This window comes from Anas platyrhynchos, chromosome 17 (assembly GCF_047663525.1).
Source record: "Anas platyrhynchos isolate ZD024472 breed Pekin duck chromosome 17, IASCAAS_PekinDuck_T2T, whole genome shotgun sequence".
NCBI lineage: Eukaryota > Metazoa > Chordata > Aves > Anseriformes > Anatidae > Anas > Anas platyrhynchos.
Window position 1 is genome coordinate 1,513,534 of NC_092603.1, and position 25,375 is coordinate 1,538,908.

The window sequence follows — 25,375 nt, forward strand, 5'->3', positions numbered from 1 at the left end:
CGGACATCTTGCCTTCTCAGAATGCCCACTGTTAGAACCCAAATTCCTTCATTTTGGGGAGGGATGGGCACTCACCCAGCTCTGCTTCTTTTGCCTCTGAAGAAAAAAAAAAAAAACGGGAAGAGAAAAGAAGTGCCCGTTGTGAGGGGAGATCTTCTCATTCCATCACTGGACCCCATAGTGTTTTGTTGTGGTGGAGGATACTCACTGAGTTCGTTATTCTTTCTCACTGTCAAACAAAAGCAAAAAGAATGCATGATAGAAAAGGACAACTTCCCATCCCACACTGCCCACCAATAGGGCCCAAATGCCTTCATTTTGGGGAGGGACACTCACCCAGCTCTTCAGTTAGATATTCTGCAAAAGAAAAGCAAAAATACTTGGTGAGAGAATACAGATTCTCATTACATGACAAGAACTCATTTTCTTTGGGTTTGGGGCCAGATACTCACGCAGTCTTGCAGATTGGTGAGCTAAAAATGAGAAGAAAATCATGGTGAGAGGGAACAGCTTCCCATCCCATTGCGATGACCCCAAATACATTCAGATGCTGATGGAGACTTACCCAGCCTTAGATCCTTTTCCTCTGCAAAAGAAAGAGAAAAGCAATGCATGATCAGAGGGGAAAGCGTCTCCTCCCATAGCTCCCATTGGAAGACATGAAGACATGATTGATATGATTGAATCATGGAAGACATGATTGTCGAGGACACTCACCCAGCTCTCCTACTTGTTCCTCTGAAGAAAAAAAAAAAAAAAGACGGGGAGAGAAAAGAAATGTCTGATGAGAGGGGAGATCTTCTCATTCCATCACTGGACCCCATAGTGTTTTGTTGTGGTGGAGGATACTCACTGCGTTCTTTATTCTTTCTCACTGTCAAACAAAAGCAAAAAGTATACATGATAGAAAGGGACAACTTCCCATCCCACACTGCCCACCAATAGGGCCCAAATGCCTTCATTTTGGGGAGGGACACTCACCCAGCTCTTCAGTTAGATACTCTGCATAAGAAAAGCAAAAATACTTGGTGAGAGAGTACAGATTCTCATTACATGATGAGAATCCATTTCCCTAGGGTACACTCACGCAGTCTTCCAGATTGGCGCTCTAGAAATGAGAAGAAAATCATGGTGAGAGGGAACAGCTTCCCATCCCACTGCGATGACCCCTTTGTGCAGCTCTCTGCACCGTGCCACCAACACACAATGGGAAGTGAATGGGGACAGGTGGAGGACGTCCCTGTCCCAGAAGCGTCTGTGGAGAGTGGGGCAGCCCCGCAGCTCGCTCCCCGTCCCCACTTTGATCCCCATTCCTTTCAGCCATCCTGGCCGTGTCCCGTGCCCAGGGCAGCCCCAGCCCCAGCATTCCCCACTCCCACCCCAGGCTCCAGCTGCTCCTCCAGCACCCCCAAGCCACCAGCACACAAGCCCCCAGAGCCCACCCAGACCAGGCCCTCCCGCAGGGACACCACTTCCCCAGGGGCTGGGGGCAGGGACTGCAAGGACTCACCCAGCTCTTGGCTCTGTGCCGCTGAAAAGCAAAGGCGGAGGAACAGGTGGTGAGCAGAGCAGCTTGGTTGCTGGGTGGGAACATGTGCAGGGGGGCTGTGCCTTGCCACCAGCCCCACGCTGCAGCCATGCTCCCTGGCATCCCAACCAAGACGATCCTAAGGCCTTTGGCATCCCCAGGAGAACATTCCCTTCCTCCTCCTACGCACCTCCCTGGGCCAGGGCTCAGCCCTGCTCCACACCCAGGGGGGTCCCTGCAGAACACCTCCCTCCGCTCCATCCCTGTGCTGCCAGCTTACCTTGTTTTCGAAAGAGATAAACACCGAGGCCAATGGACACAGCCAAAAGCACCAGGACCAGAGCCAGAGCCACCATCCAGGGCTGGGCGTTGTGGAAGAAGGGAGCTGAGAAAAGGCACCAGGAAAAGGGCTGTATTTACATGCCTGGGATTAGAAAATCAAGACCAAGACTTCTCCTGGGTCGGGACAAGTGTGGGGGCCAGGAACACCTCACCCTGGCTGTGCCATTTGTACCTGAGATGTGCAGGGATGATTCCCATTCCTGCTGGAGGCGGCTGCTCCTGACCACACAGGACAAGGGTCCCTCCACGCTCCCGGTCACGATGACGGCGCCTTCGATTTCAAAGAGCCCCTCCTGGTCTTGGGAATGTGTCTGGGGGTCTGAGGGCAGGTGCTGCCCGCGAGCATCCCTCCACAGCAGCTGTGGCAGCGGGTACCAGCCGGCCGATCGACACAGCACCCGGACACCTCCGGCCTCGTAGCCCCCCAGGGAGAGGTGGGGGTCAGTGCCTGTGGCTGGGGGAAGAGCGCGTGACTGGGGCTTGACTTGGGGAGGGATTGAGTTCCAAGGCAAAGACCCCATCTGCTCCCGTGCAGACACAGCCCAGACCCAGCCAGGGCCCCCATGGCTCTCAGACCAGTCCTTCCAAGCATGCACTCTTCCAAGCAGTTACAGACCATTGAGGAGAATCCCCTTCAGTCCTTGAAAGGACTCATTGATGGCCATGAGCATGGGACAGTGATCTGGGTGAAACACACAAACCCAGGAATACCTGCACAATCTCCTTGAAGCATCAATCCAGCCACTAACCTGACACCTCCAGATTCACCGTTGCTTCATCATAAGCATCACCATCTTTCACGATGCAGATGTACTGGCCATCATCAGAGGGCCTCAGCCCCATGATTCGCAAGTCCAGGCTTCCAGCAGAGAGACCATCTCTGAGCAACTCTGTCCTCCCGGCATATGCCTCTATCTGCTCCTTGTACAGGTCCTCTCCATTGTGGTAGTGGTGCACTGTCTCAGAGAACTTGTCCCGGATCCACCTGACCTCCAAGCTGCGAGCATCGCGTTGAGGGGACAAGTGGCAGGGCAGCACGACATCCTGCCCCACAGTGGCAGTGAGAGGCTGGTCTGGTCCCACCACTCTGAGCTGGGCTGGGCAATGGAGAAGGGCACAGAGAGGCGGTGAGATTTTGCCATCATAAATTTAGGGGTAGTGAATGACGAAGTGTGAGCTGTGTGTGAGTTAGTGTGTGCTGTGTCCGCCTTGTCCTGTTGGATACCGGGGCAATAGGAGAGGGAGAGGAAGGACGTGTTGGAGAAGGAGGGGTGCTGGGAGTGGGAGCCCTCTCTGCAGCATTCAGGCGAAGGAGACACGGAAAGGGCAGTCAAGGCAGCGCCTGTATTGTGTGAAAGAACCAAAGGGAAAGCAAAACAATCTCCTTGAAGCATCAATCCAGCAACTAACCTGACACCTCCAGATTCACCGTTGCTTCATCATAAGCACCACCATCTTTCACGATGCAGATGTGTGAAAGAACCAAAGGGAAAGCGAAACCGAGAGGGTTTGAGCTGTGGGCTCAGGTTCCCCCTGTCCCACAGCCAATCCCAGCCCCACAGCAGCACGTCTGTCAGGCACAGGGGGAGAGCCCCCAGCAGCCCCGCAGGATCCTACCTGAGCTCAGCCAGAGGACGAGCAGAGTGACGAAGGAAATCAGGAGGCCACTGGCATAGCTGGTGAGTCTGGGGTGGCTGCAGACACAGGAGAGCCCCATCTGTGCTGCAGCGGGAGCAGGAGCAGGAGCAGAAGAGAGAGGGGACCAAGGGGCTGCAGGCACCACAGGCAGATGGGGAAGGAGTCCCCCTGGGCCTGGGCACAAATAGCCACAGCCAGCAGCACCTTGGGCAGGGCGCAGAGCCTGCACTTTTGTCACGGACTGGAGGACACAGCAGGCAGCCCCCAGGGGTTCTTCTCCAATGGAGTACCAGCGACAGAGAGGTCCCTCACGGCACCCAGCAGAGCTGCAGAAAGCACAAGGCTACGCCCAAGTTCCCTAACCTTTGCCCAATTCCTGACTGCAATAACCCTCTGGGAGCACCTTTGTCCCTGGGGCAATGGGAGCAAGTGTCTGGGGAGCTCTAGAGGCTTGGCACCACCATCCCATCACAGCTGGGTGTCCTGCCCAATGCCTTCAGCAAGCACAAGGGCTTGTCCCCAGCAGGAGCCTCTCCAGAACACCAGTTAATGCTAGTCTTTCTCTGATGCTTCGACTCCGCCACTCCTCAAATCACTCTGCTCCTGCTCCTTGTGGGGTCCCTCTCATGGGATGCCGTCCTTCCAAAAATGATCCTGCGTGGTCTTTACTCTGGCATCCCAGTTGTCTGCCGTTCCTGCCCGCCTTTTTACATAGAGGGACGGAGAGTTCTTGCACTCTAAGGAAAACATCCTTAGAGTCTCCAGCTCTCCTCAGCTCCTTTGTCCCATAGGATGGTGTTCCAGGGGATCTCATCCTCTAGGTCTTTAAATAGCTTGGATTTGCTCTTTGGAAATTCAGGGTCCTGCCTTGGCCCTTTGCCAGGCCCACATTCCTGGAGATCACAAACTCAACCATGGCATGGTCACTGCAGCCCAGATTGCCTCCAGTCTTGACCTCTTTAATGAGCTTGTCTGCATAGGTGAGCACCAGGTCAAGTAACGCTTCTCGTTGGGTTGGTTTCTCTAGTACTTTTACCAGGAAGTAATCCTCAACGCGCTCTAGGAATCTCCTGGATTGCTAAAAACAATGTAGTTTTCCCAGCAGACATCCGGGTGGTTCAAGTCCCCCATCAGGATGAGAGCATGCAAGCACGATGCTTCTTGTAGTTGAAGCAAGAAGGCCTCATCCATAGGCTCCCCTTGATCAGGCAGCCTGTAGTAGACTCCGGAAGAACCGTGTTTCTGTGATAGCAATCAGGTCATATTTGTCTAATTTCCCCATGGTTTCCAATTCCTCTTGCTTGTTTCCTGTGCTGCGTACATTGGTGTAGAGGCATTTCAGGTGGGCTGTTGGTCGTATTGCATTTCTAGAACCCTTCCTGTTGTATTGGGACAGGTCACGAGAGTTTCCCTGCCGTTACTTAGAGTGATGGTGTTCTCAGCCATGCTTTCTTGCTCGCCCTGCCTGCAAGCACTTCTGTGCAAACTGCCATGCCATGCCCTGACCAACACGCCATGCTCTGTTCACCACGCTCCTGGACTCTCGCTCTCCCTAGGCTTCTGCCATTATATGACAGAAAGGAGGCTTCTGGATCCTCCCATGCCTCATCAGCTGGCCTCACAAGGGCTGCTGAGTCCTAGCAGCTCCCTTGGATTCCTCGAATACCCTCGATGAAGGAAAACCCCTGCATGCCTCGATCCCCCACTCTGCTGCAGGACGCATCTGCCCTGGAGCCGATTGTCTCGTCTTCTTTTGTAATGATTTAAAATATTCCCACACTTGGAATTTCCCTGTTCAGAAGTTGACTTATTTAATTACACGGAGTATTGCTAATTCTTTTACATCGAAATCCATGCTAAATAATTCATGCTTTCATGCACAAAGACAAATTCATAAATGGAGTTAGGAATGGAGAACTGGAGCCCACAAATGGGGTTTGCAAACTTGAAGCAAAGGCATGCCTGAAGTCTGAGTGCCCCCCACAAGCTGGTGCAAGTTTCAGCATGCAGGGAGGGGTGCAGGGTAGCCACTGGCCCCACTGCCCCTCATTCTTGCCCTGCTCCTGCAGGACCAAGGAGACGTGAGCCAGGAGTGCAGAAATTTCTTCTCAGAAAGAATGGTTAGGCATTGGAACGGGTTGTCCTGGGAGTTGGTGCAGTCACTGTCCCTGGGGGCGTTTAAGGAAAGGCTGGACGTGGTGCTTAGGGACATGGTTTAGTGGGTAATAGTGGTGGCAGAGAGGTGGTTGGCCCAGATGTGAGAAACAAAGATGTGATTTTGCAGCAGAAGGTGTGTTTTTGCAGTGGAAAATGACGCTATCCTTGCATACTTGGAAGGCATTTTGCAAGGATGGCAGTGGTGTAGCAGTGATGACCTTAGAGGTCTTTTCCAACTGTACTGGGTCTGTCTGGGATGTTAACTTTCCCTGCAGCAGCCCATACAGTGCTGTGCTCTGCACTTGGAGCTAGAACAGCAGTGGTATCACACCAGTGTTGTGTCTGCTGCTGAGCAGTGCTGGCACAGCATCAGGACTCTCTCTAACCCTCCTAGGGGGTGGGCAAAAAAGTGAGAGAAGAAACATCACCAGAGCACGCTGACCTAAACCAACCAAAGGGATATTCCATACCATGGTCAATCATCACTCATTTGTGGGAAGTAGAGAGTAATTTCTTTCCTCTGCTCTTCCAAATAGCCTTTATTGGATTTGTTTGTTTGTTTGTTTTTCCCTTTCCCCCTCCCTTTTCCCCTTTCCTTTTTTTCCTTTTTTTTTTTTCTTTTTTTTTTCCCCTTTAGTTAAATTGCTTAGTTAACAATAACATTTCCTTAATATTTTTTTTTTTTTCCTTTAGTTAAGTTATCCTTACCTCAACCTGTGAGTTGTTCTTTACTTTACTTCTTCCCCTCCTCATGTAGGGAGGGGGAGTGAGACAGCAGTTGTGGTGTTTAGCTGCCGAGCACAGTAAAACCACCACACCAACTTCAATGATTCTTTGATCTAGGGCTGAAGTCTGAGGCCACCTCCTGCCTCTGCTTGGAAGACTTCCAGGAGCTGGTGATGCCTCCTGTGGGCACAACCTCTGCAGAGCCTGTGTGATGGAGGCTGGAAGCTCTTTGGGTGCCCCCAGGGCAGGGCAATGAACCCAGATGGGACAAGGGGGTCCCAGGCACCAGCTGGGGAAGTGGGGCAGCTGGAGCTTTGGTTCCTCCTGGCTCTGACTCCCAGGAGACCAAGGAGTCGGTCTACTGCAAGACGCCTTCGCAGGCAGCAAAGCCTCAGGACAGAAAGCACCCTGCACATGTCACTGCCAGACTCCATCTTCATGTGCAAAACTTTATTTCACAGAATCATAGAATTGTAGAATATTCTGAGTTGGAAGGGACCCATAAGGATCATCAAGTCCAACTCCTGGCACAGCACAGGTCTGCCCAAAAGTTTAGACCATGGGACTAAGTGCACAGTCCAATCGCTTTTTAAATTCAGACAGGCTTGGTGCAGTGAGTACTTCCCTGGGGAGCGCGTTCCAGTGTGCAACCACCCTCTTGGTGAAGAACCTCTTCCTGATGTCCAGCATAAACTTCCCCTGCCTCAGCTTAATGCCATTCCTGTGGGTCCTATCACTGTTGTCTATAGAGAATAGGTCACCTGCCTCTCCATTCCCCCTTGCAAGGAAGTTGTAGACCATGATGAGGTCCCCCCTCAGCCTCCTCTTCTTCAGGCTGAACAGGCCCAGTGCCCTCAGCCATCTTCGTCGCCCTCCTCTGGGCACTCTCCAACAGTTTAAAGTCCTCTTTGTACTGTGGTGCCCAGAACTGCACACAGTACTCGAGATGAGGCCGCACCAGTCCTGAGCAGAGCAGGACAATCACCTCCCTCAACGGACGAGCAATGCTGTGCTTGATGCACCTCAGGATACAGTTGCCACAGTCCTGCTGCTGCTGGGCCTTGTTGTGCTCCAGAGGGGGGAACAAAGAGACCCCACAGGCTGCTCATGCTCAGCACCAGGCACAGAGCAAGGATCAACCCCAACCTAGGAGGCAAAGGTGGCCTGCAATGGCCAGCAGCACACAGTGACCACATCCCTTGCCCTGGGGTCTGCAAGCAGTGCAAGCAGAGGGGAGAGGAGCGTGGAGAGCTGCTGCAGCCCCTGTGCTGCCGGCTGGCGCTCAGAGGCAGGGTGAGACCCATGGGTGCCAGCAGGGCTTGTGCCCCAGCACAGGAGCTGTGTGCAGGGCAAAGCCCAAAGCACCACAGCTCCCCGAGCTCCAGTTTGTTCGAGGTTCCCACAGACCCAGCCCTTTCCTGTGCTTTTCCCCATGCTTCATGGGACGGATTCCACAGCATCCTGCCTCCGCCAAGCCCTCCCACAGCATCCAACTCAGAAAGCATCCCAGCCCTGCAACATCCTGGCCTCAGAGCATCCAACCACGAGAACAGCTTCGCTGCCCCCCACAGTAGCCATGCACCGGCTCAAATCCAGCTTCCACTGGACTTTTCTGCCCTGCCACTTCAAGTTTCCTGTTCTTTTCGGGGTATGCAGCTTCCTTCAATAATGATTTAAAATATTCACACGCTGGGATTTTCCATGTTCAGAAGTTGATTTATTCATTTACAAGGAGTATTACTAATTCTTTTACATCTAAATCCCTGCTATATACTTCATGCTTTCACACCCAAAGCCAAATTCATCACTGGAGTTAGAAACATGTTTCCCAAAAACAAAGTAAAAGGGCTTCCTGAAGTCAGTACCCCAACAATCTGCTGCAGGTCTCGGCGTGCAGGGAAAAACACAGGGCAGCCCCTGGCCCCACTGCCCCTCATTCCTGCACTGCTCCTGCAGGATGAAGGAGAGGTGATGCAGGAGTGGCTGGAGAAGGGCAGGAGCCCCCCAAGGGAGGGAAAGGGTCTATGGGGTGTTGTTCCTCAGGCACAGCTGGGCATTCGTCCCCAGCCAGAACCAGGGGCGCATGCTCTCCCCTTTCAGGAAGGCATCTGTGAAAGTGAAGATCTCAACCCAATTGTCATGGTTTATAAAAGACACCTGCCCCTCAGTACAGTCAAGACAGACCCAGATCCTTGTGGGGACCGGGGACAGGGACAAGGGGGTGGGAGGAGATGTGAGAGACTTGAGATTTTCATAACAGTACTCCACAGCCCAGATCCCTTCTTCAGGGCTCATGTTGATCCACCCCTTCCTCTTCACAGATGCCCTGGCCACCCCCACAGCCCACCCTGAATGCTTTAGCCCCTCTCCCTCCACCTCCACCAACCAGCAGTGCCTCCCCTCTCTGAAATCCTCACGTCCTAGAACGCAGCAACTAGTGTCAAATCTCTCTGGTGTGTCAGGCACCTGCTGCTGTTCAGTTTCCCGTCTCACACTGCAGTTGTCCTGAGACAGGACAAGCATGGGATGAGCCGTGCGTGGATCCAGGGTCACCTTCACTGCAGGGACAGAAGGAGCCAGGCCATCAGGGGCAGAGCTCAGCCCTGGGCAGGCTTTCCCCAGCTCAGGGCCAGGAGCTGCCCCACGGGGCAGGAGATGGGGTACCTCTTGGCTCCTGAACATGGCCCACCAAGGGCAGGAGAAGCACCTCAGAGGGCAACCCTGTGCACACCTACCTCGATTTTGAGGCAGCAGAAACCTTCTCCATGCTGGAAGGAGAGGGGAGAGCTGATCACAGCCCATGGCCAGTGCCCAGTGGGTGTGGGTTTTGTGAGGGGTCAGCCCTGGGCTGCTCTGTCCCAATTGCCCACCCTCCCCTGCACATTGCCTTGACATTGCCCTTGTGCTCAAGCTCAGGAACACTCACCCTTCCCTGCAGCTTGTTCCCCTGGAAAAAGAAGCAAAAGCGATATCTAATGAGAGGGGAGAGCTTCTCACCCCATGCCTGAACCCCAAACTGCTTTGTTATGGTGCAGGATACTCACTGAGCTTTGCATCTTTTTTCTCTGTCAAACAAAAGGAAAAAGAAAGCGTGATGGAAAAGGACATCTTGCCTTCTCAAAATGCCCACTGGTAGAACGCAAAGGCCTTCATTTGGGGGAGGGATGGGTACTAACCCAGCTCTTCAGTTAGATCCTCTGCAAAAGAAAAGCAAAAATACTTGGTGAGAGAGTACAGATTCTTATTACATGACAAGAACTCATTTTCTTTGGGTTTGGGGCCAGACACTCACTCAGTCTTGCAGATTGGTGCGCTAAAAATGAGAAGAAAATCATGGTGAGAGGGAACAGCTTCCCATCCCATTGCGATGACCCCAAATACTTTCAGATGCAGATGGAGACTTACCCAGCCTTGCATTCTTTTCCTCTGCAAAAGAAAGAGAAAAGCAATGCATGATCAGAGGGGAAAGCTCCTCCTGCCATAGCTCCCATTGGAAGACATGAAGTTCTTTCCGTTGGGAAGGGACACTCACCCAGCTCTGAAGACAGTTCCGCTGCAAAAGGAAAGCAAAGGCAATGCATGATCAGAGGGGACAACTTCTCATCCCATGGCTGCTTCCACGGGAAGACCACAAATTCCTTCATTTTGTGGAGGGACACTCACCCAGCCTTTTATCTTTTTGTACTGGAACAGAAAGGTAAAAGGAATGCATGATCAGAGGGGAAAGCTTCTCTTCCCATAGCTCCCATTGGAAGACATGAAGTTCTTTCCTTTGGGGAGGGACACTCACCCCGCTCTTCTCTCAGTTTCGCTGCAAAAGGAAAGCAAAGGCAATGCATGATCAGAGGGGACAACTTCTCATCCCATGGCTGCTTCCACGGGAAGACCACAAATTCCTTCATTTTGTGGAGGGACACTCACCCAGCTTTTTATGTTTTTTTACTGGAACAGAAAGGTAAAAGGAATGCATGATCAGAGGGGACAGCTTCTCGTCATATGCCTGCTCCCATGGCTACGCCCCAAAATTTATTCTTCTAGAAAGTGGCCAAATGTAACTTTGCTCCCAAAGGAGGGACCAGACTAATAGTGAGTGAAGTTCATCTGGGATCATGGCTTGTGCAAGCAGAACAACCAGCACACAATCTTGTGTAGCTTCCAGTATGATGTCACCAAAGATCAAATGAGAGTGAATGGGGAAGAGTTTGTCCCAGAAGCGTCAGTGCAGAGCGGGGCAGCCCCACAGCTCTCTCCCCATCCCCACCTTGATCCCTGTTCCTTTCAGCCATCCCAGCTGTGTCCCATGCCCAGGGCAGCCCCAGCCCTAGCCAACCCCACTCCTCCATCATGCTGAGGGGCCAGCCCTGGGCTGCTCTGTCCCAATTGCCCACCCTCCCCTGCACATCACATTCACGTTGCCCTGAGGACACTCACCCAGTTCTGCTACTTGTTCCTCTGAAGAAAACAAAACAAGGGGTGGGGGGGGGGGGAGGGGGGAGGGAGAAAAGAAGTGCCAGATCAGAGGGGAGATCTTCTCATTCCATCACTGGACCCCATCGGGTTTTGTTGTGGTGGAGGATACTCACTGCATTCTTTATTCTTTCTCACTGTCAAACAAAAGCAAAAAGAATGCATGATAGAAAGGGACAACTTCCCATCCCACACTGCCCACCAATAGGGCCCAAATGCCTTCATTTTGGGGAGGGATGGGCACTCACCCAGCTCTGCAGTTAGATCCTCTGCAAAAGAGAAGCAAAAATACTTGGTGAGAGAGTACAGATTCTCATTACATGACAAGAACTCATTTTCTTTGGGTTTGGGGCCAGACACTCACTCAGTCTTGCAGATTGGTGCGCTAGAAATGAGAAGAAAATCATGGTGAGAGGGAACAGCTTCCCATCCCATTGCGATGACCCCAAATACTTTCAGATGCAGATGGAGACTTACCCAGCCTTGCATTCTTTTTCTCTGCAAAAGAAAGAGAAAAGCAATGCATGATCAGAGGGGACAGCTTCTCCTGCCATAGCTCCCATTGGAAGACATGAAGTTCTTTCCGTTGGGAAGGGACACTCACCCAGCTCTGAAGACAGTTCCACTGCAAAAGGAAAGCAAAGGCAATGCATGATCAGAGGGGACAACTTCTCATCCCATGGCTGCTTCCACGGGAAGACCACAAATTCCTTCATTTTGTGGAGGGACACTCACCCAGCCTTTTATCTTTTTGTACTGGAACAGAAAGGTAAAAGGAATGCATGATCAGAGGGGACAGCTTCTCGTCATATGCCTGCTCCCATGGCTACGCCCCAAAATTTATTCTTCTAGAAACGGCCAAATGTAACTTTGCTCCCAAAGGTAGGGACCAGACTAATAGTGAGTGAAGTTCATCTGGGATCATGGCTTGTGCAAGCAGAACAACCAGCACACAATCTTGTGTAGCTTCCAGTGTGATGTCACCAAAGATCAAATGAGAGTGAATGGGGAAGAGTTTGTCCCAGAAGTGTCAGTGCAGAGCCGGAGAGCCCCACAGCTCTCTCCCCATCCCCACCTTGATCCCTGTTCCTTTCAGCCATCCCGGCTGTGTCCCATGCCCAGGGCAGCCCCAGCCCTAGCCAACCCCACTCCTCCATCATGCTGAGGGGCCAGCCCTGGGCTGCTCTGTCCCAATTGCCCACCCTCCCCTGCACATCACATTCACGTTGCCCTGAGGACACTCACCCAGTTCTGCTACTTGTTCCTCTGAAGAAAACAAAACAAGGGGTGGGGGGGGGGGGAGGGGGGAGGGAGAAAAGAAGTGCCAGATCAGAGGGGAGATCTTCTCATTCCATCACTGGACCCCATCGGGTTTTGTTGTGGTGGAGGATACTCACTGCATTCTATATTCTTTCTCACTGTCAAACAAAATCAAAAAGAATGCATGATAGAAAGGGACAACTTCCCATCCCACACTGCCCACCAATAGGGCCCAAATGCCTTCATTTTGGGGAGGGATGGGCACTCACCCAGCTCTGCAGTTAGATCCTCTGCAAAAGAGAAGCAAAAATACTTGGTGAGAGAGTACAGATTCTCATTACATGAGAAGAACTCATTTACTTTGGGTTTGGGGCCAGACACTCACTCAGTCTTGCAGATTGGTGCGCTAGAAATGAGAAGAAAATCATGGTGAGAGGGAACAGCTTCCCATCCCATTGCGATGACCCCAAATCCTTTCAGATGCAGATGGAGACTTACCCAGCCTTGCATTCTTTTCCTCTGCAAAAGAAAGAGAAAAGCAATGCATGATCAGAGGGGAAAGCTTCTCCTGCCATAGCTCCCATTGGAAGACATGAAGTTCTTTCCGTTGGGGAGGGACACTCACCCAGCTCTGAAGACAGTTCCGCTGCAAAAGGAAAGCAAAGGAGAGCATGATCAGAGGGGACAGCTTCTCGTCATATGCTTGCTCCCATGGCTATGCCCCCAAATTTATTCTTCTAGGAAGTGGCCAAATGTAACTTTGCTCCCAAAGGAGGGACCAGAGTAATAGTGAGTGAAGTTCATCTGGGAGCATGGCTTGTGCAAGCAGAACAACCAGCACACAATCTTGTGTAGCTTCCAGTATGATGTCACCAAAGATCAAATGAGAGTGAATGGGTACGTATTGAGGACATCCCTGTTCCGGAAGCATCAGTGCAGAGTGGACCAGCCCTGCAGCTCGCTCCGTGTCCCAGTCTTGATCCCCCTTTTTTTCAGCCATCCTGGCTATGTGCCATGCCCAGGGCAGCCCCACACTCCCCACTACCCCATCAAGGTGAGGGGCCAACCCAGGGCTCCTCTGTCCCAGTTTCACACTCTCCCCTGAACAATGCCTTTGTGTTGCCCTGAGGACACTCACCCAGCTGTGCTGCTTGTTCCTCTGAAGAAAAAAAAAAAAAGACGGGGAGAGAAAAGAAATGTCTGATGAGAGGGGAGATCTTCTCATTCCATCACTGGACCCCATAGGGTTTTGTTGTGGTGGAGGATACTCACTGAATTCTATATTGTTTCTCACTGTCAAACAAAAGCAAAAAGAATGCATGATAGAAAGAAACAACTTCCCATCCCACATTGCCCTCCAATATGGCCCAAATTCCTTCATTTGGGAGAGGGACACTCACCCAGCTCTTCAGTTAGATCCTCTGCAAAAGAAAAGCAAAAATACTTGGTGAGAGAGTACAGATTCTCATTACATGATGATTACCCATTTTTCTTGGGTTCAGGGACAGAGACTCACTCAGTCTTGCAGATTGCTGCGCTGCAAATGAGAAGAAAAATGGTATGCTGAGAGGGAACAGCTTCTCATCACATTGCGACACCTCAAATGCCTTCAGATTTTGATGGAGACTTACCAGCCTTTGCACGGGAGTCATCTGGAAAAGAAAGAGAAAATCCCTGGAGTGCTCTGTCCCAGCTGCCTACCCTCCCCTAAATATCACCTTGGCCTTGCCCTGTGGCCCAAGCACATGGACACTCACCCAACTCTGCTGTTTGATCCGCTGGAAAAGGAAAGCAAAAGCAAAGCAGGATAAGAAGGGAGAACTTCTCATCTGATTGCTGCTTATGGGAAAACATTGGGTTTACGAATGCAGACTTACCTAACCATCCAGCTTTTTAAATGGAAAAGGAAAGAAAAGTCAATGTGTGCCCAGAAGGCAGTGCTTCACATTCCATGGCTACTCCCATAGATACACCCTTAATTATTATTCTGAGCTAAGTGTGCACAGAGCACCTACCTCCGAGTTTGGGAGGGACTGGACTAACAGGGAGCAAGGACCACCTTTGAGCAAGGCTTGTGCACGTGGAGCATTAAGGACAGACACTTGTGTAGCTCTCTGCACCGTGCCACCAAAAGACAAGGGGAAGTGAATGGGGATGGGTGGAGGACGTCCCTGTCCCAGAAGTGTCAGTGCAGAGCGGGGCAGCCTTGCAGCTCGCTCCCTGTCCCCACCTTGATCCCCGTTCCTTTCAGCCATCCTGGCTGTGTCCTGTGCCCAGGGCAACCCCAGCACTCCCCACTCCCACCCCAGGCTCCAGCTGCTCCTCCAGCACCCCCGAGCCACCAGCACACAAGCCCCCAGAGCCCACCCAGACCAGGCCCTCCCGCACAGACACCACTTCCCCAGGGTCTGGGGGCAGGGACTGCAAGGACTCACCCAGCTCTCGTATCCGTGCCTCTGAAAAGCAAAGGCGGAGGAAGAGGTGGTGAGCAGAGCAGCTTGGTTGCTGGGTGGGAACATGTGCAGGGGGGCTGCGCCTTGCCACCAGCCCCACGCTGCAGCCATGCTCCCTGGCCTCCCACCCAAGGCCCCTTGCCTTCTCCACTGCCTTCGTTGCGCAAGGCAGAGGCCCAAGACCATCCTAAGGCCTTTGGCATCCCCAGGAGAACATTCCCTTCCTCCTCCAATGCACCTCCCTGGGCCAGGGCTCAGCCCCACTCCAGACCCTGCAGAACACCCTCTCTCCGCTCCATCCCTGTGCTGCCAGCTTACCTTTCTTTCGAAAGAGATAAACAAGGACGACAATGAACACCACTAAAGGCACGAGGACCACAGCCATAGGCACTATCCAGGTCTGGGCGTTGTGGAAGAAGGGAGCTGAGAAAAGGCATCAGGAAAAGGGCTGTGTTTCCATGCCCGTGGATGAAAAAGCAAGACCCAGACTTCTGCCAAGTCAGGAGAAGTGTGGGGGCCAGGAACACCCACGGTGGCAGTGACAGGCTGGCCTGGTCCCTCCACTGTGAGCTGGGCTGGGTCATGAAGAAGGGCACAGAGAGGCAGTGAGATTTTGCCATTGTAAATTTAGGGTCAGTGAGCGACAAAGGGCGAGCTGTGCGTGAGTTGGTGTGTGCTGTGTCTGCCTTGTCCTGTTGGATACCGGGGCAACAGGAGAGGGAGAGGGAGGATGTGCAGGAGAAGGAGGTGTGCTGGGAGTGGGAGCCCTCTCTGCAGAATTCAGGAAGGTGAAGAAGAGCCAGGAAGTGCAGCCGAGGCAGCACCGGTATTGAATGGAAGAACCAAAGGGAAAGCGAAACCCAGCGGGGGACGAGCTGTGGGCTCAGGTCCCCCCTTCCCCATGGCCACTCCCCTGCCCCACAGCAGCAGGTCTGCCAGGCCCAGGGGGGAGAGCCCCCAGCAGCCCCACAGGATCCTACCTGAGCCCAGCTGGAGGAGGAGCAGAGTGACGAGGGAAGTCAGGAGGCCCCTGGCATGGCCGGTGAGACTGGAGTGGCCGCAGCCCCAGGAGAGCCCTATCTGTGCTGCAGCGGGAGCAGGAGCTAGGGTCAGGACCTGAAGAAGAGAGAGGGGACCGAGGGGCTGCAGGCACCACGGGCAGATGGGGAAGGAGTTCCCCTGGGCCCGGGCACAAATAGGCACAGCCAGCAGCACCTTTGGCAGGGTGCAGAGCCTGCGTTTATCATGGGCTGGGGGACACAGCAGGCAGCCCCCAGGGGTTCTTCTCCAAGGGAGTCTCAGCGACAGAGAGGTCCCTCACGGCACCCAGTCAAGCTGTGGAAAGCACAAGGCTACGCCCAACTTCCCTAACCTTTGCCCAGTTCCTGCCTGCAATAACCCTCTGGGAGCACCTTTGTCCCTGGGACAATGGGAGCAAGTGTCCTGGAGCTCTAGAGGCCTGGCACCACCATCCCATCACAGCTGGGTGCCCTGCCCAATGCCTTCAGAAAGCACAAGGGGCTTGTCCTCAGCAGGAGCCTCTCCAGACCACGTATCAGCATATAATAACATTTATCATTCTCCTGCTCAGTTTCCTACATGCTATGCTGCCTGGTGAGCTCCTCTCCCAACTGAGCCACCTGTTTGAAGAGCTCACCCAGCTGAGGGCACGCTTGCACCCATGAAATCCACCTCTGCCTTCAGGCCCTAAGGGGACCTCCAGAGACTGGAACTCCCTGGAAGTGAGGGTTTGGGCTGCTCTTCCCATCCTCAGGAGGTCTGTTTGTGGGGAGGTATCTACCTAGGGAGGTGGCCGACCACCCATTTGGGTTTCGGCTGCAGACCGGCAGACGTGGCGAGTGGACACCATTTCTTCAGCAGAAGGTCCTTCCCAGAACAGAGATATGACCAACGCTGCTCGACCTTCTTGCTCGCCCTGCCTGCAAGCACTGCCATGCAAACTGCCATGCCATGCCCTGACCAACACGCCATGCTCCATTCACCGCACGCCCGGACTCTCGCTGTCCCCAGGGTTCTGCCTTTGTACGACAGAGGAGGGGCATTTGGATCCTCCCATGCCTCATCAGCTGGCCTCGCAAGGGCTGCTGAGTCTTAGCAGCTTCCTTGGCTGCCTTGAATAGCCTCGATGAAGGAAAATCCCTGCATGCCTCGATCCTCCACTCTGCTGCAGGACGCATTGCCCTGGAGCCGATTGCCTCGGCTTCCTTTGTAGTGATTTAAAATATTCCCACACTTGGAATTTCCATGTTCAGAAGTTGACTTATTTAATTACAAGGAGTATTGCTAATTCTTTTACATCGAAATCCATGCTAAATAATTCATGCTTTCATGCGCAAAGCCAAATTCATAAATGGGGTTAGGAACGGAGAACTGTAGCCCACAAATGGGGTTTGCAAACTTGAAGCAAAGGCGTGCCTGAAGTCTGAGTGCCCCCACCAGCTGACGCAGGTCTCAGTATGCAGGGAGGTGTGCGGGGCAGCCTCTGGAACCACTGCCCCTCATTCTTGCCCTGCTCCTGCAGGACCGAGGAGATGTGAGCCAGGAGTGCAGAAATTTCTTCTCAGAAAGAATGGTTAGGCATTGGAATGGGTTGTCCTGGGAGTTGGTGGAGTCACTGTCCCTGGGGGCGTTTAAGGAAAGTTTGGACGTGGTGCTTAGGGACATGGTTTAGTGGGTAATAGTGGTGGCAGAGAGGTGGTTGGCCCAGATGTGAGAAACAAAGATGTGTTTTTGAAGCAGAAGGTGTTTTTGCAGTGGAAAATGACACTATCTTTGCATACTTGGAAGGGATTTTGCAGGCATGGCAGTGGCGTAGCAGTGATGACCTTAGAGGTCTTTTCCAACTGTACTGGGTCTGTCTGGGATGTTAACTTTCCCTGCAGCAGCCCATACAGTGCTGTGCTCTGCACTTGGAGCTAGAACAGCAGTGGTATCACAGCAGTGTTGTGTCTGCTGCTGAGCAGTGCTGGCACAGCATCGGGGCTCTCTCTAACCCTCCTAGGGGGTGGGCAAAAAAGTGAGAGAAGAAACATCACCAGGGCAGCTGACCTAAACCAACCAAAGGGATTTTCCATACCATGGTCAATCATCGCTCATTTGTGGGAAGTAGAGAGTAATTTCTTTCCTCTGCTCTTCCAAATAGCCTTTATTGGATTTGTTTGTTTGTTTGTTTGTTTTTCCCTTTCCCCCTCCCTTTTCCTCTTTCCTTTTTTCCTTTTTTTTTTCCTTTTTTCCTTTTTTTTCTTTTGTTTTTTTTTCCCCTTTAGTTAAATTGCTTAGTTAACAATAACATTTCCTTACTATTTTTTTTTCCTTTAGTTAAGTTATCCTTATCTCAACCCGTGAGTTGTTCTTTACTTTACTTCTTCCCCTCCTCATTTAGGGAGGGGGAGTGAGACAGCAATTGTGATTAGCTGCCGAGCACAGTAAAACCACCACACCAACTTCAATGATTCCTTGATCTAGGGCTGAAGTCTGAGGCCACCTCCTGCCTCTGCTTGGAGGACTTCCAGGAGCTGGTGATGCCTCCTGTGGGCACAGCCTCTGCAGAGCCTGTGTGATGGAGGCTGGAAACTCTTTGGGTGCCCCCAGGGCGGGGAGGGCAAAGAACCCAGGTGGGACAAGGGGGTCCCAGGCACCAGCTGGGGAAGTGGGGCAGCTGGAGCTTTGGTTCCTCCTGGCTCTGACTCCCAGGACCAACACCAAGGAGACGGTCTGCTACAAAACTCCTTCGCAGGCAGCAAAGCCTCAGGACAGATAGCACCCAAGAAATGCCACTGCCAGACACCATCTTCGTGTGCAAAACTTTATTTCACAGAATCATAGAATTGTAGAATATCCCGAGTTGGAAAGGACCCATAAGGATCATCAAGTGCAACTCCTGGCACAGCACAGGTCTGCCCAAAAGTTTAGACCATGGGACTAAGTGCACAGTCCAATCGCTTTTTAAATTCAGGCAGGCTTGGTGCAGTGAGTACTTCCCTGGGGAGCGCGTTCCAGTGTGCAACCACCCTCTTGGTGAAGAACCTCTTCCTGATGTCCAGCGTAAACTTCCCCTGCCTCAGCTTAATGCCATTCCTGTGGGTCCTATCACTGTTGTCTACAGAGAATAGGTCACCTGCCTCTCCACTCCCCCTTGCAAGGAAGTTGTAGACCATGATGAGGTCCCCCCTCAGCCTCCTCTTCTTCAGGCTGAACAGGCCCAGTGCCCTCAGCCATCTTCGTCGCCCTCCTCTGGGCACTCTCCAACAGTTTAAAGTCCTCTTTGTACTGCAGTGCCCAGAACTGCACACAGTACTCAAGCTGAGGCCGCATCAGCGCAGAGCAGAGCGGGACAATCACTTCCCTCAACCAACGAGCAATGCCGTGCTCGATGCACCCCAGGGTACGCTTGCCACAGTTCTGTTGCTGCTGTGCCTTTTTGTGCTCCAGAGGGGGGAACAAAAAGCCCCCACAGGCTGCTCATGCTCAGCACCAGGCACAGAGCAAAGATCAACCCCAACCTAGGAGGCAAAGGTGGCCTGCAATGGCCAGCAGCACACGGTGACCACATCCCTTGCCCTGGGGTCTGCAAGCAGTGCAAGAAGAGGAGAGAAAAGCATGGAGAGCTGCTGCAGCCCCTGTGCTGCCCGCTGGGGCTCAGAGGCAGGGTGAGACGCGTGGGTGCCATCAGGGCTTGTGCCTCAGCACAGGAGTCCTGGGCAGGGCAGAGCCCAGTGGCCGCAAGGGGCCTGGCCCCTGCTTGCAGCATCCCAGCCCTCCTCCAGCAGCAGGGAGGAATAAAGGAGCAGCCCCTGGCCCCACTGCCCCTCATTCCTGTGCTGCTCCTGCAGGACCAAGGAGAGGTGATGCAGGAGTGGCTGGAGAATCACAGGAGCTCCCCAGGGCTGTGGACGTGGTGTGGGGGGTGCTGTCCCTCAGGCACAGCTGAAATCCCTCTGTCCACACCAGAAACCAGGGGCGGATGGGCTTTGTATCGAAGTTGGCTGCTGGGAACTTAAAGATCTCAACGCCGTTGTCAGCATTGATGAAAGACACCTGCTGCTGGGTACAGTCCAGACAGACCCAGATTCTCGTGGGGATAGAGGACAGGGACAAGGGCATGCGAGGTAACGTCAGAGATTTGAGTTGCCCTTGTTGGTACCGCACAGCCCAGATCCCTTCTTCAGGAGTCATTTTGTAAAAGCCAGTTCTGGTCACAGAAGCCCAAGCCACCCCCACACCCCACCAAGAATACGTATCCATCTTCCCCTCCACCTCCACCAACCAGCAGTGCCTCCCCTCTTCAAACTCCTCACGTCCCAACACGCAGCACCAACTGTCAAATCTGTCCAGGCTGGAAGGTAACTGCTGCTGTTCACTTTGAAATCTTACTCTCCTGTGGTCCTCTGACAGGACGAGCCGGGGATGAGCCGTGTCCGGATCCAGGGTCACCTTCACTGCAGGGACAGAAGGAGCCAGGCCATCAGGGGCAGAGCTCAGCCCTGGGCAGGCTTTCCCCAGCTCGGGGCCAGGACCTGCCCCACGGGGCAGGAGATGGGGCACCTCTTGGCTCCTGAACATGCCCCACCAGGGGCAGGAGAAGCACCACAGAGGGCAACCCAGTGCACATTTACCTGTATTGTGAGGCAGCAGAAACTTTCTCCATGCTGGAAGGAGAGGGGAGAGCTGGTCACAGCCCATGGCTGGTACCCAGTGGGTGTGGGCAGGGTGAGGGGCCAGCCCTGGGCTGCTCTGTCCCAGCTCCCCTGCACATCACCTTGGTGTTGCCCTAGGGCCCAAGCTCAGGGACACTCACCCAGCTCTGCAGCTTTTTTCTCTGAAAAGGAAAGTGAATATAATGCATGATCAGGGGGGAGAGTTGCTCAGCCCATGGCTTCTTTCAAGGGAAGACCCCACTTTCCCTTAGCTAGGGAGGGAAACTCACCAAGCATTGCATGTTCTTTCGCTGCAAAAGAAAGAAAAAAGGAAAACATGATCAGAGATCATAGTTTCTGATCCCGTAGCTCTCACTAAGACATTATATATATAATTATATATATGTTTGTTTGTTTGTTTGTTTGTTTAGAGAGTGAGACTTACCCAGGTCTACAGCTTGTTTCTCTGGAAAACAAAAGAAAAAGGAATTAATGGTCAGAGGAAGAAATTTGTTATCTCTTGCAAAAACCCAAATTCCTGCTCTCCCTGGAGTGAGAAAACACAGAAAAGACGAAAAGTGAATGGGGATCGCTAGAATGGGGACAGAGCACCTTGCTCCCAGATTCAGAAGGACCAGACTAACAGGGAGCAAGGACCCAGCTTGGAGCAAGGCTCGTGCACGTTGAGCATTAAGGACAGACACTTGTGTAGCTCTCTGCACCGCGCCACCAAAACACAAGGGGAAGTAAATGGAGATGGGTGGAGGACGTCCCTGTCTTGGAAACATCAGTGCAGAGCAGGGCAGCCCTGCAGCTCGCTCCCCATCCCCACCTTGATCCCCGTTCCTTTCAGCCATCCCGGCCGTGTCCCTTGCCCAGGGCAGCCCCAGCCCCAGCACTCCCCACTCCCACCCCAGGCTCCAGCTGCTCCTCCAGCACCCCCGGGCCACCAGCACACAAGCCCCCAGAGCCCACCCAGGCCAGGCCATCCCTCAGGGACACCACTTCCACAGGGGCTGGGGGCAGGGACTGCAAGGACTCACCCAGCTCTCGCCTCTGTGCCACTGAAAAGCAAAGGCGGAGGAAGAGGTGGTGAGCAGAGCAGCTTGGTTGCTGGGTGGGAACATGTGCAGGGGGCCTGCGCCTTGCCACCAGCCCCACGCTGCAGCCATGCTCCCTGGCCTCCCACCCAAGGCCCCTTGCTCCAGACCCACACAGGTCCCTGCAGAACACCTCCCTCCGCTCCATCCCTGCACTGCCAGATTACCTTGCTTTCGAAAGAGATAAACACCGAGGCCAATGGACACAGCCAAAAGCACGAGGACCAGAGCCAGAGCCACCATCCAGGGCTGGGCGTTGTGGAAGAAGGGAGCTGAGAAAAGGCACCAGGAAAAGGGCTGTGTTTCCATGCCCGTGGATGAAAAAGCAAGACCCAGACTTCTGCCAGGTCAGGAGAAGTGTGGGGGCCAGGAACACCTCACCCTGGCTGTGCCATTTGTACCTGAGATGTGCACGGATGATTCCCGTTCCTGCTGGAGGCGGCTGCTCCTGACCACGCAGGACAAGGGCCCCTCCACGCTCCCGGTCACGATGACGGCGCCTTCGATTTCAAAGAGCCCCTCCTGGTCTTGGGAATGTGTCTGGGAGACTGAGGGCAGGTGCTGCCCGCGAGCATCCCTCCACAGCAGCTGCGGCAACGGGTACCAGCCGGCCGATCGACACAGCACCCGGACACCTCCGGCCTCGTAGCCCCCCAGGGAGAGGTGGGGGTCAGCGCCTGTGGCTGGGGGAAGAGCGTGTGGCTGGGGCTTGACTTGGACAGGGATTCAGTTCCAAGGCAAAGACCCCATCTGCTCCCATGCCAGCCACAGCCCAGACCAACCATGGCCCCAGGGATTCTCAGACCTGGCAATCCACACACCTACCCTCATCCCAGACAACCCTAGCTGGTGCCAGAACCAGAGAACAGGGATGCACATGTACAATGCCTGTGGCCACAAATCACCCAGGAAACCCAGGTGCTGAGCTTCAGCACCTCCAGGCAGCTTCTCTGCACCAATCTGTGCTGGTTCAAGAAGCCCCGAGACTTCCAGACAATGTCTCACGTCTCCCCCAGCACAAAAAGCAAAACCCAAAAGAGGTCCAGCTGCTCAGAGGTCTCTTCCCTGCTCCAGGCACTGTGTTTGGTAGCTTCATAGGCACAGATGAAGGGGCTGCTCAGCAGCCTGTGCCCAGTGCCCTTAAACCATCATGGGAATGGTCTGCATAGACACCAGTGAAAACTAACAACTATATCCTACCTATGGATCTCTCTTCCCAAATACTACCTCCATTTGCATGACCATATTCCATGCTGTTTAATAGCTGAGACAGGAAAAAGAAACTTAAATTCTCCCCTGGAATTCCCGGTGTATTACCCCAGCCACAAACCTGACAACTCCAGCTCCACCGTTGCTTCATCATAAGCATCAGCATTTTTCACAGTGCAGAAATACTGGCCATCATCAGAGGTTCTCAGCCCCGTGATTCGCAAGTCCAGGCTTCCAGCAGAGAGACCATCTCTGACCAACTCTGTCCTCCCGGCATATGCCCCCATCTGCTCCCTGTATAGGTCCTGACCATTGCGGTAGTGGTGCACTGTCTCAGACAAATCATTCCGGATCCACCTGACCTCCAAGCTGCGAGCATCATGTTGAGGGGACAAGTGGCAGGGCAGCACGACATCCTGCCCCACGGTGGCAGTGACAGGGTGTCCTGGTCCCTCCACTCTGAGCTGGGCTGGACAATGGAGAAGGGCACAGAGAGGCGGTGAGATTTTGCCATTGTAAATTTAGGGTCAGTGAGTGACAAAGGGCGAGCTGTGTGTGAGTTGGTGCATGCTGTGTCCGCCTTGTCCTGTTGGATACTGGTGTCACAGGAGAGGGAGAGGGAGGATGAGCAGGAGAAGGAGGGGTGCTGGGAGTGGGAACCCTCTCTGCAGCATTCAGGCAGGTGAAGAAGAGCCAGAAAGTGCAGCCGAGGCGGCGCCCGGATTGCATGGAAGAACCAAAGGGAAAGCGAAACCGAGAGGGGGCAGAGCTGTGGGCTCAGGTTCCCCCTGTCCCACGGCCGCTCCCCTGCCCCACATCATCAAGTCTGTCAGGACCAGAGGGGAGAACCCCCAGCAGCCCTGCAGGATCCTACCTGAGCCCAGCCGCAGGAGGAGCAGAGTGATGAGGGAAGTCAGGAGACCCCTGGTATGGCCGGTGAGGCTGGGGTGTCTGTAGACACAGGAGAGCCCCATCTGTGCTGCAGCGGGAGCAGGAGCTGGCATCAGAAGCTGGAGCAGAAGAGAGGGGGGACCAAGGGGCTTCAGGCACCACAGGCAGATGGGGAAGGAGTCCCCCTGGGCCCAGGCACAAGGAGCCACAGCCAGCAGCGCCTTGGGCAGGGCGCAGAGCCTGCGCTTATCATGGTCTGGGGGACACAGCAGGCAGCCCCCAGGGGTTCTTCTCCAAGGGAGTCACACTGACAGAGAGGTCCCTCACCGAACCCAGCAGAGCTGCGGAAAGCCCAAGGCTACGCCCAACTTCCCTAACCTTTCACACAGAATCACACAGAATCTCTAGGTTGGAAGAGACCTCAAGATCATCGAGTCCAACCTCTGACCTAACACTAACAGTCCCCACTAAACCATATCCCTAAGTTCTACATCTAAACGTCTTTTGAAGACTTCCAGGGATGGTGACTCAACCACCTCCCTGGGCAGCCCGTTCCAGTGCCTAACAACCCTTTCAGTAAAGAAATTCTTCCTAACATCTAACCTAAAACTCCCCTGGCGCAACTTTAGCCCATTCCCCCTCGTCCTGTCACCAGGCACATGGGAGAACAGGCCAACCCCCATCTCGCTAGAGCCTCCTTTAATATACTTATACAGAGTGATAAGGTCACCCCTGAGCCTCCTTTTCTCTAGGCTGAACAAGCCCAGCTCCTTCAGCCGCTCCTCATAGGACTTGCTCTCCAGGCCCCTCACCAGCTTCGTCGCCCTTCTCTGGACCCGCTCAAGCACCTCGATGTCCTTCTTGTAGCGAGGGGCCCAGAACTTTGCCCAGTTCCTGCCTGCAATAACCCTCTGGGAGCACCTTTGTCCCTGGGGCAATGGGAGCAAGTTTCCTGGGAGCTCTAGAGGCCTGGCACCACCATCCCATCACAGCTGGGTGCCCTGCCCAATGCCTTCAGCAAGCACAAGGGGCTTGTCCCCAGCAGGAGCCTCTCCAGAACACCAGTTAATGCTAGTCTTTCCCTGATGCTTCGACTCCGCCACTCCTCAAATCACTCTGCTCCTGCTCCTTGTGGGGTCCCTCTCATGGGATGCCGTCCTTCCCAAAATGATCCTGTGTGGTCTTTACTCTGGCATCCCAGTGGTCTGCCGTTCCTGCCCGCCTTTTTACGTAGAGGGACGGAGAGTTCTTGCGCTCCAAGGAAAACATCCTTAGAGTCTCCAGCTCTCCTCAGCTCCTTTGTCCCATAGGATGGTATTCCAGGGGATCTCATCCTCTAGGTCTTTAAATAGCTTGGATTTGCTCTTTGGAAGTTCAGGGTCCTGCCTTGGCCCTTTGCCAGGCCCACATTCCTGGAGATCACGAACTCAACCATGGCATGGTCACTGCAGCCCAGATTGCCTCCAGTCTTGACATCTTTAATGAGCTTGTCCACATAGGTGAGCGCCAGGTCAAGTAACTCTTCAGGTCAAGTATCGCTTCAGGTCAAGTAACGCTCCAGGTCAAGTAACGCTTCTCATTACTTGACGCTCCTCAACGCGCTCTAGGAATCTCCTGGATTGCTTAAAGCCTGCTGTGTAGTTTTCCCAGCAGACATCCAGGTGGTTCAAGTCCCCCATCAGGATGAGAGCGTGTGAGAATGATGCTTCTTGTAGTTGAAGCAAGAAGGCCTCATCCATAGACTCCCCTTGATCAGGCAGCCTGTAGTAGACTCTGGAAGAACCATGTTTCTGTGATAGCAATCAGGTCATATTTGTCTAGAATCACAGAATCACAGAATTGTCTAGGTTGGAAGAGACCTCAAGATCATCGAGTCCAACCTCTGACCTAACACTAACAGTCCCCACTAAACCATATCCCTAAGCTCTACATCTAAACATCTTTTAA

General features: G+C 53.5%; 2 protein-coding genes and 1 long non-coding RNA gene across 5 annotated transcripts in view; all 3 read right to left on the minus strand.

Moving 5' to 3' along the window:
* The window catches only part of LOC113845401 (butyrophilin subfamily 1 member A1-like), a 64,147-nt gene extending 53,303 nt beyond the window's left edge, over positions 1–10,844 (minus strand). The window contains exons 1-10 of one of the 3 annotated variants that reach the window (XM_038187880.2): positions 10,182–10,786; positions 10,055–10,075; positions 9,924–9,944; positions 9,797–9,817; positions 9,684–9,704; positions 9,568–9,588; positions 9,436–9,456; positions 9,318–9,338; positions 9,127–9,159; positions 8,087–8,949 (exon numbers count right to left, since the gene is read on the minus strand). In XM_038187880.2, the coding sequence (XP_038043808.1) occupies positions 8,414–8,949; positions 9,127–9,159; positions 9,318–9,338; positions 9,436–9,456; positions 9,568–9,588; positions 9,684–9,704; positions 9,797–9,817; positions 9,924–9,944; positions 10,055–10,075; positions 10,182–10,293 (828 nt within the window). In that variant the 5' untranslated portion in view covers positions 10,294–10,786 and the 3' untranslated portion in view covers positions 8,087–8,413. Of the gene's footprint in view, positions 1–8,086; positions 8,950–9,126; positions 9,160–9,317; positions 9,339–9,435; positions 9,457–9,567; positions 9,589–9,683; positions 9,705–9,796; positions 9,818–9,923; positions 9,945–10,054; positions 10,076–10,181 lie in introns of those variants that run through there. The other 2 variants (XM_072024905.1, XM_072024904.1) reach the window with 2 other exon arrangements.
* Positions 10,845–11,468: 624 nt separating this feature from the next.
* On the minus strand, positions 11,469–12,759 carry LOC139998944 (uncharacterized). Its single transcript, XR_011803896.1, has 4 exons — positions 12,388–12,759; positions 12,256–12,276; positions 12,104–12,124; positions 11,469–11,614 (listed from the first exon to the last, which is right to left on the minus strand). It is a non-coding gene; the product is annotated as an uncharacterized lncRNA (long non-coding RNA).
* Positions 12,760–18,513: 5,754 nt separating this feature from the next.
* Positions 18,514–23,511, minus strand: LOC101795354 (butyrophilin subfamily 1 member A1). The gene is made up of 9 exons (XM_072024729.1): positions 23,412–23,511; positions 22,659–23,006; positions 21,730–22,011; positions 21,496–21,600; positions 20,674–20,694; positions 20,519–20,539; positions 20,390–20,410; positions 20,208–20,240; positions 18,514–20,030 (listed from the first exon to the last, which is right to left on the minus strand). The coding sequence occupies exons 1-9, from the start codon at positions 23,509–23,511 to the stop codon at positions 19,402–19,404; spliced, it is 1,560 nt and encodes a 519-aa protein (XP_071880830.1). The 3' UTR covers positions 18,514–19,401.
* Positions 23,512–25,375: the final 1,864 nt, after the last annotated feature.

Bases quoted from the DNA above. Each gene is read 5' to 3' on its own strand.
- LOC101795354 (XM_072024729.1), bottom strand. From the start codon at position 23,511: ATGGGGCTCTCCTGTGTCTACAGACACCCCAGCCTCACCGGCCATACC. The intron at 22,012-22,658 runs GTTTGTGGCTGG...CTCTTCCCCCAG, and splicing joins GGTGGAGCTGGAGTTGTCAG to CCACAGGCGCTGACCCCCAC. The intron at 20,411-20,518 runs GTGAGTTTCCCT...TTTCCTTTTCAG, and splicing joins GAAAGAACATGCAATGCTTG to AGAAAAAAGCTGCAGAGCTG.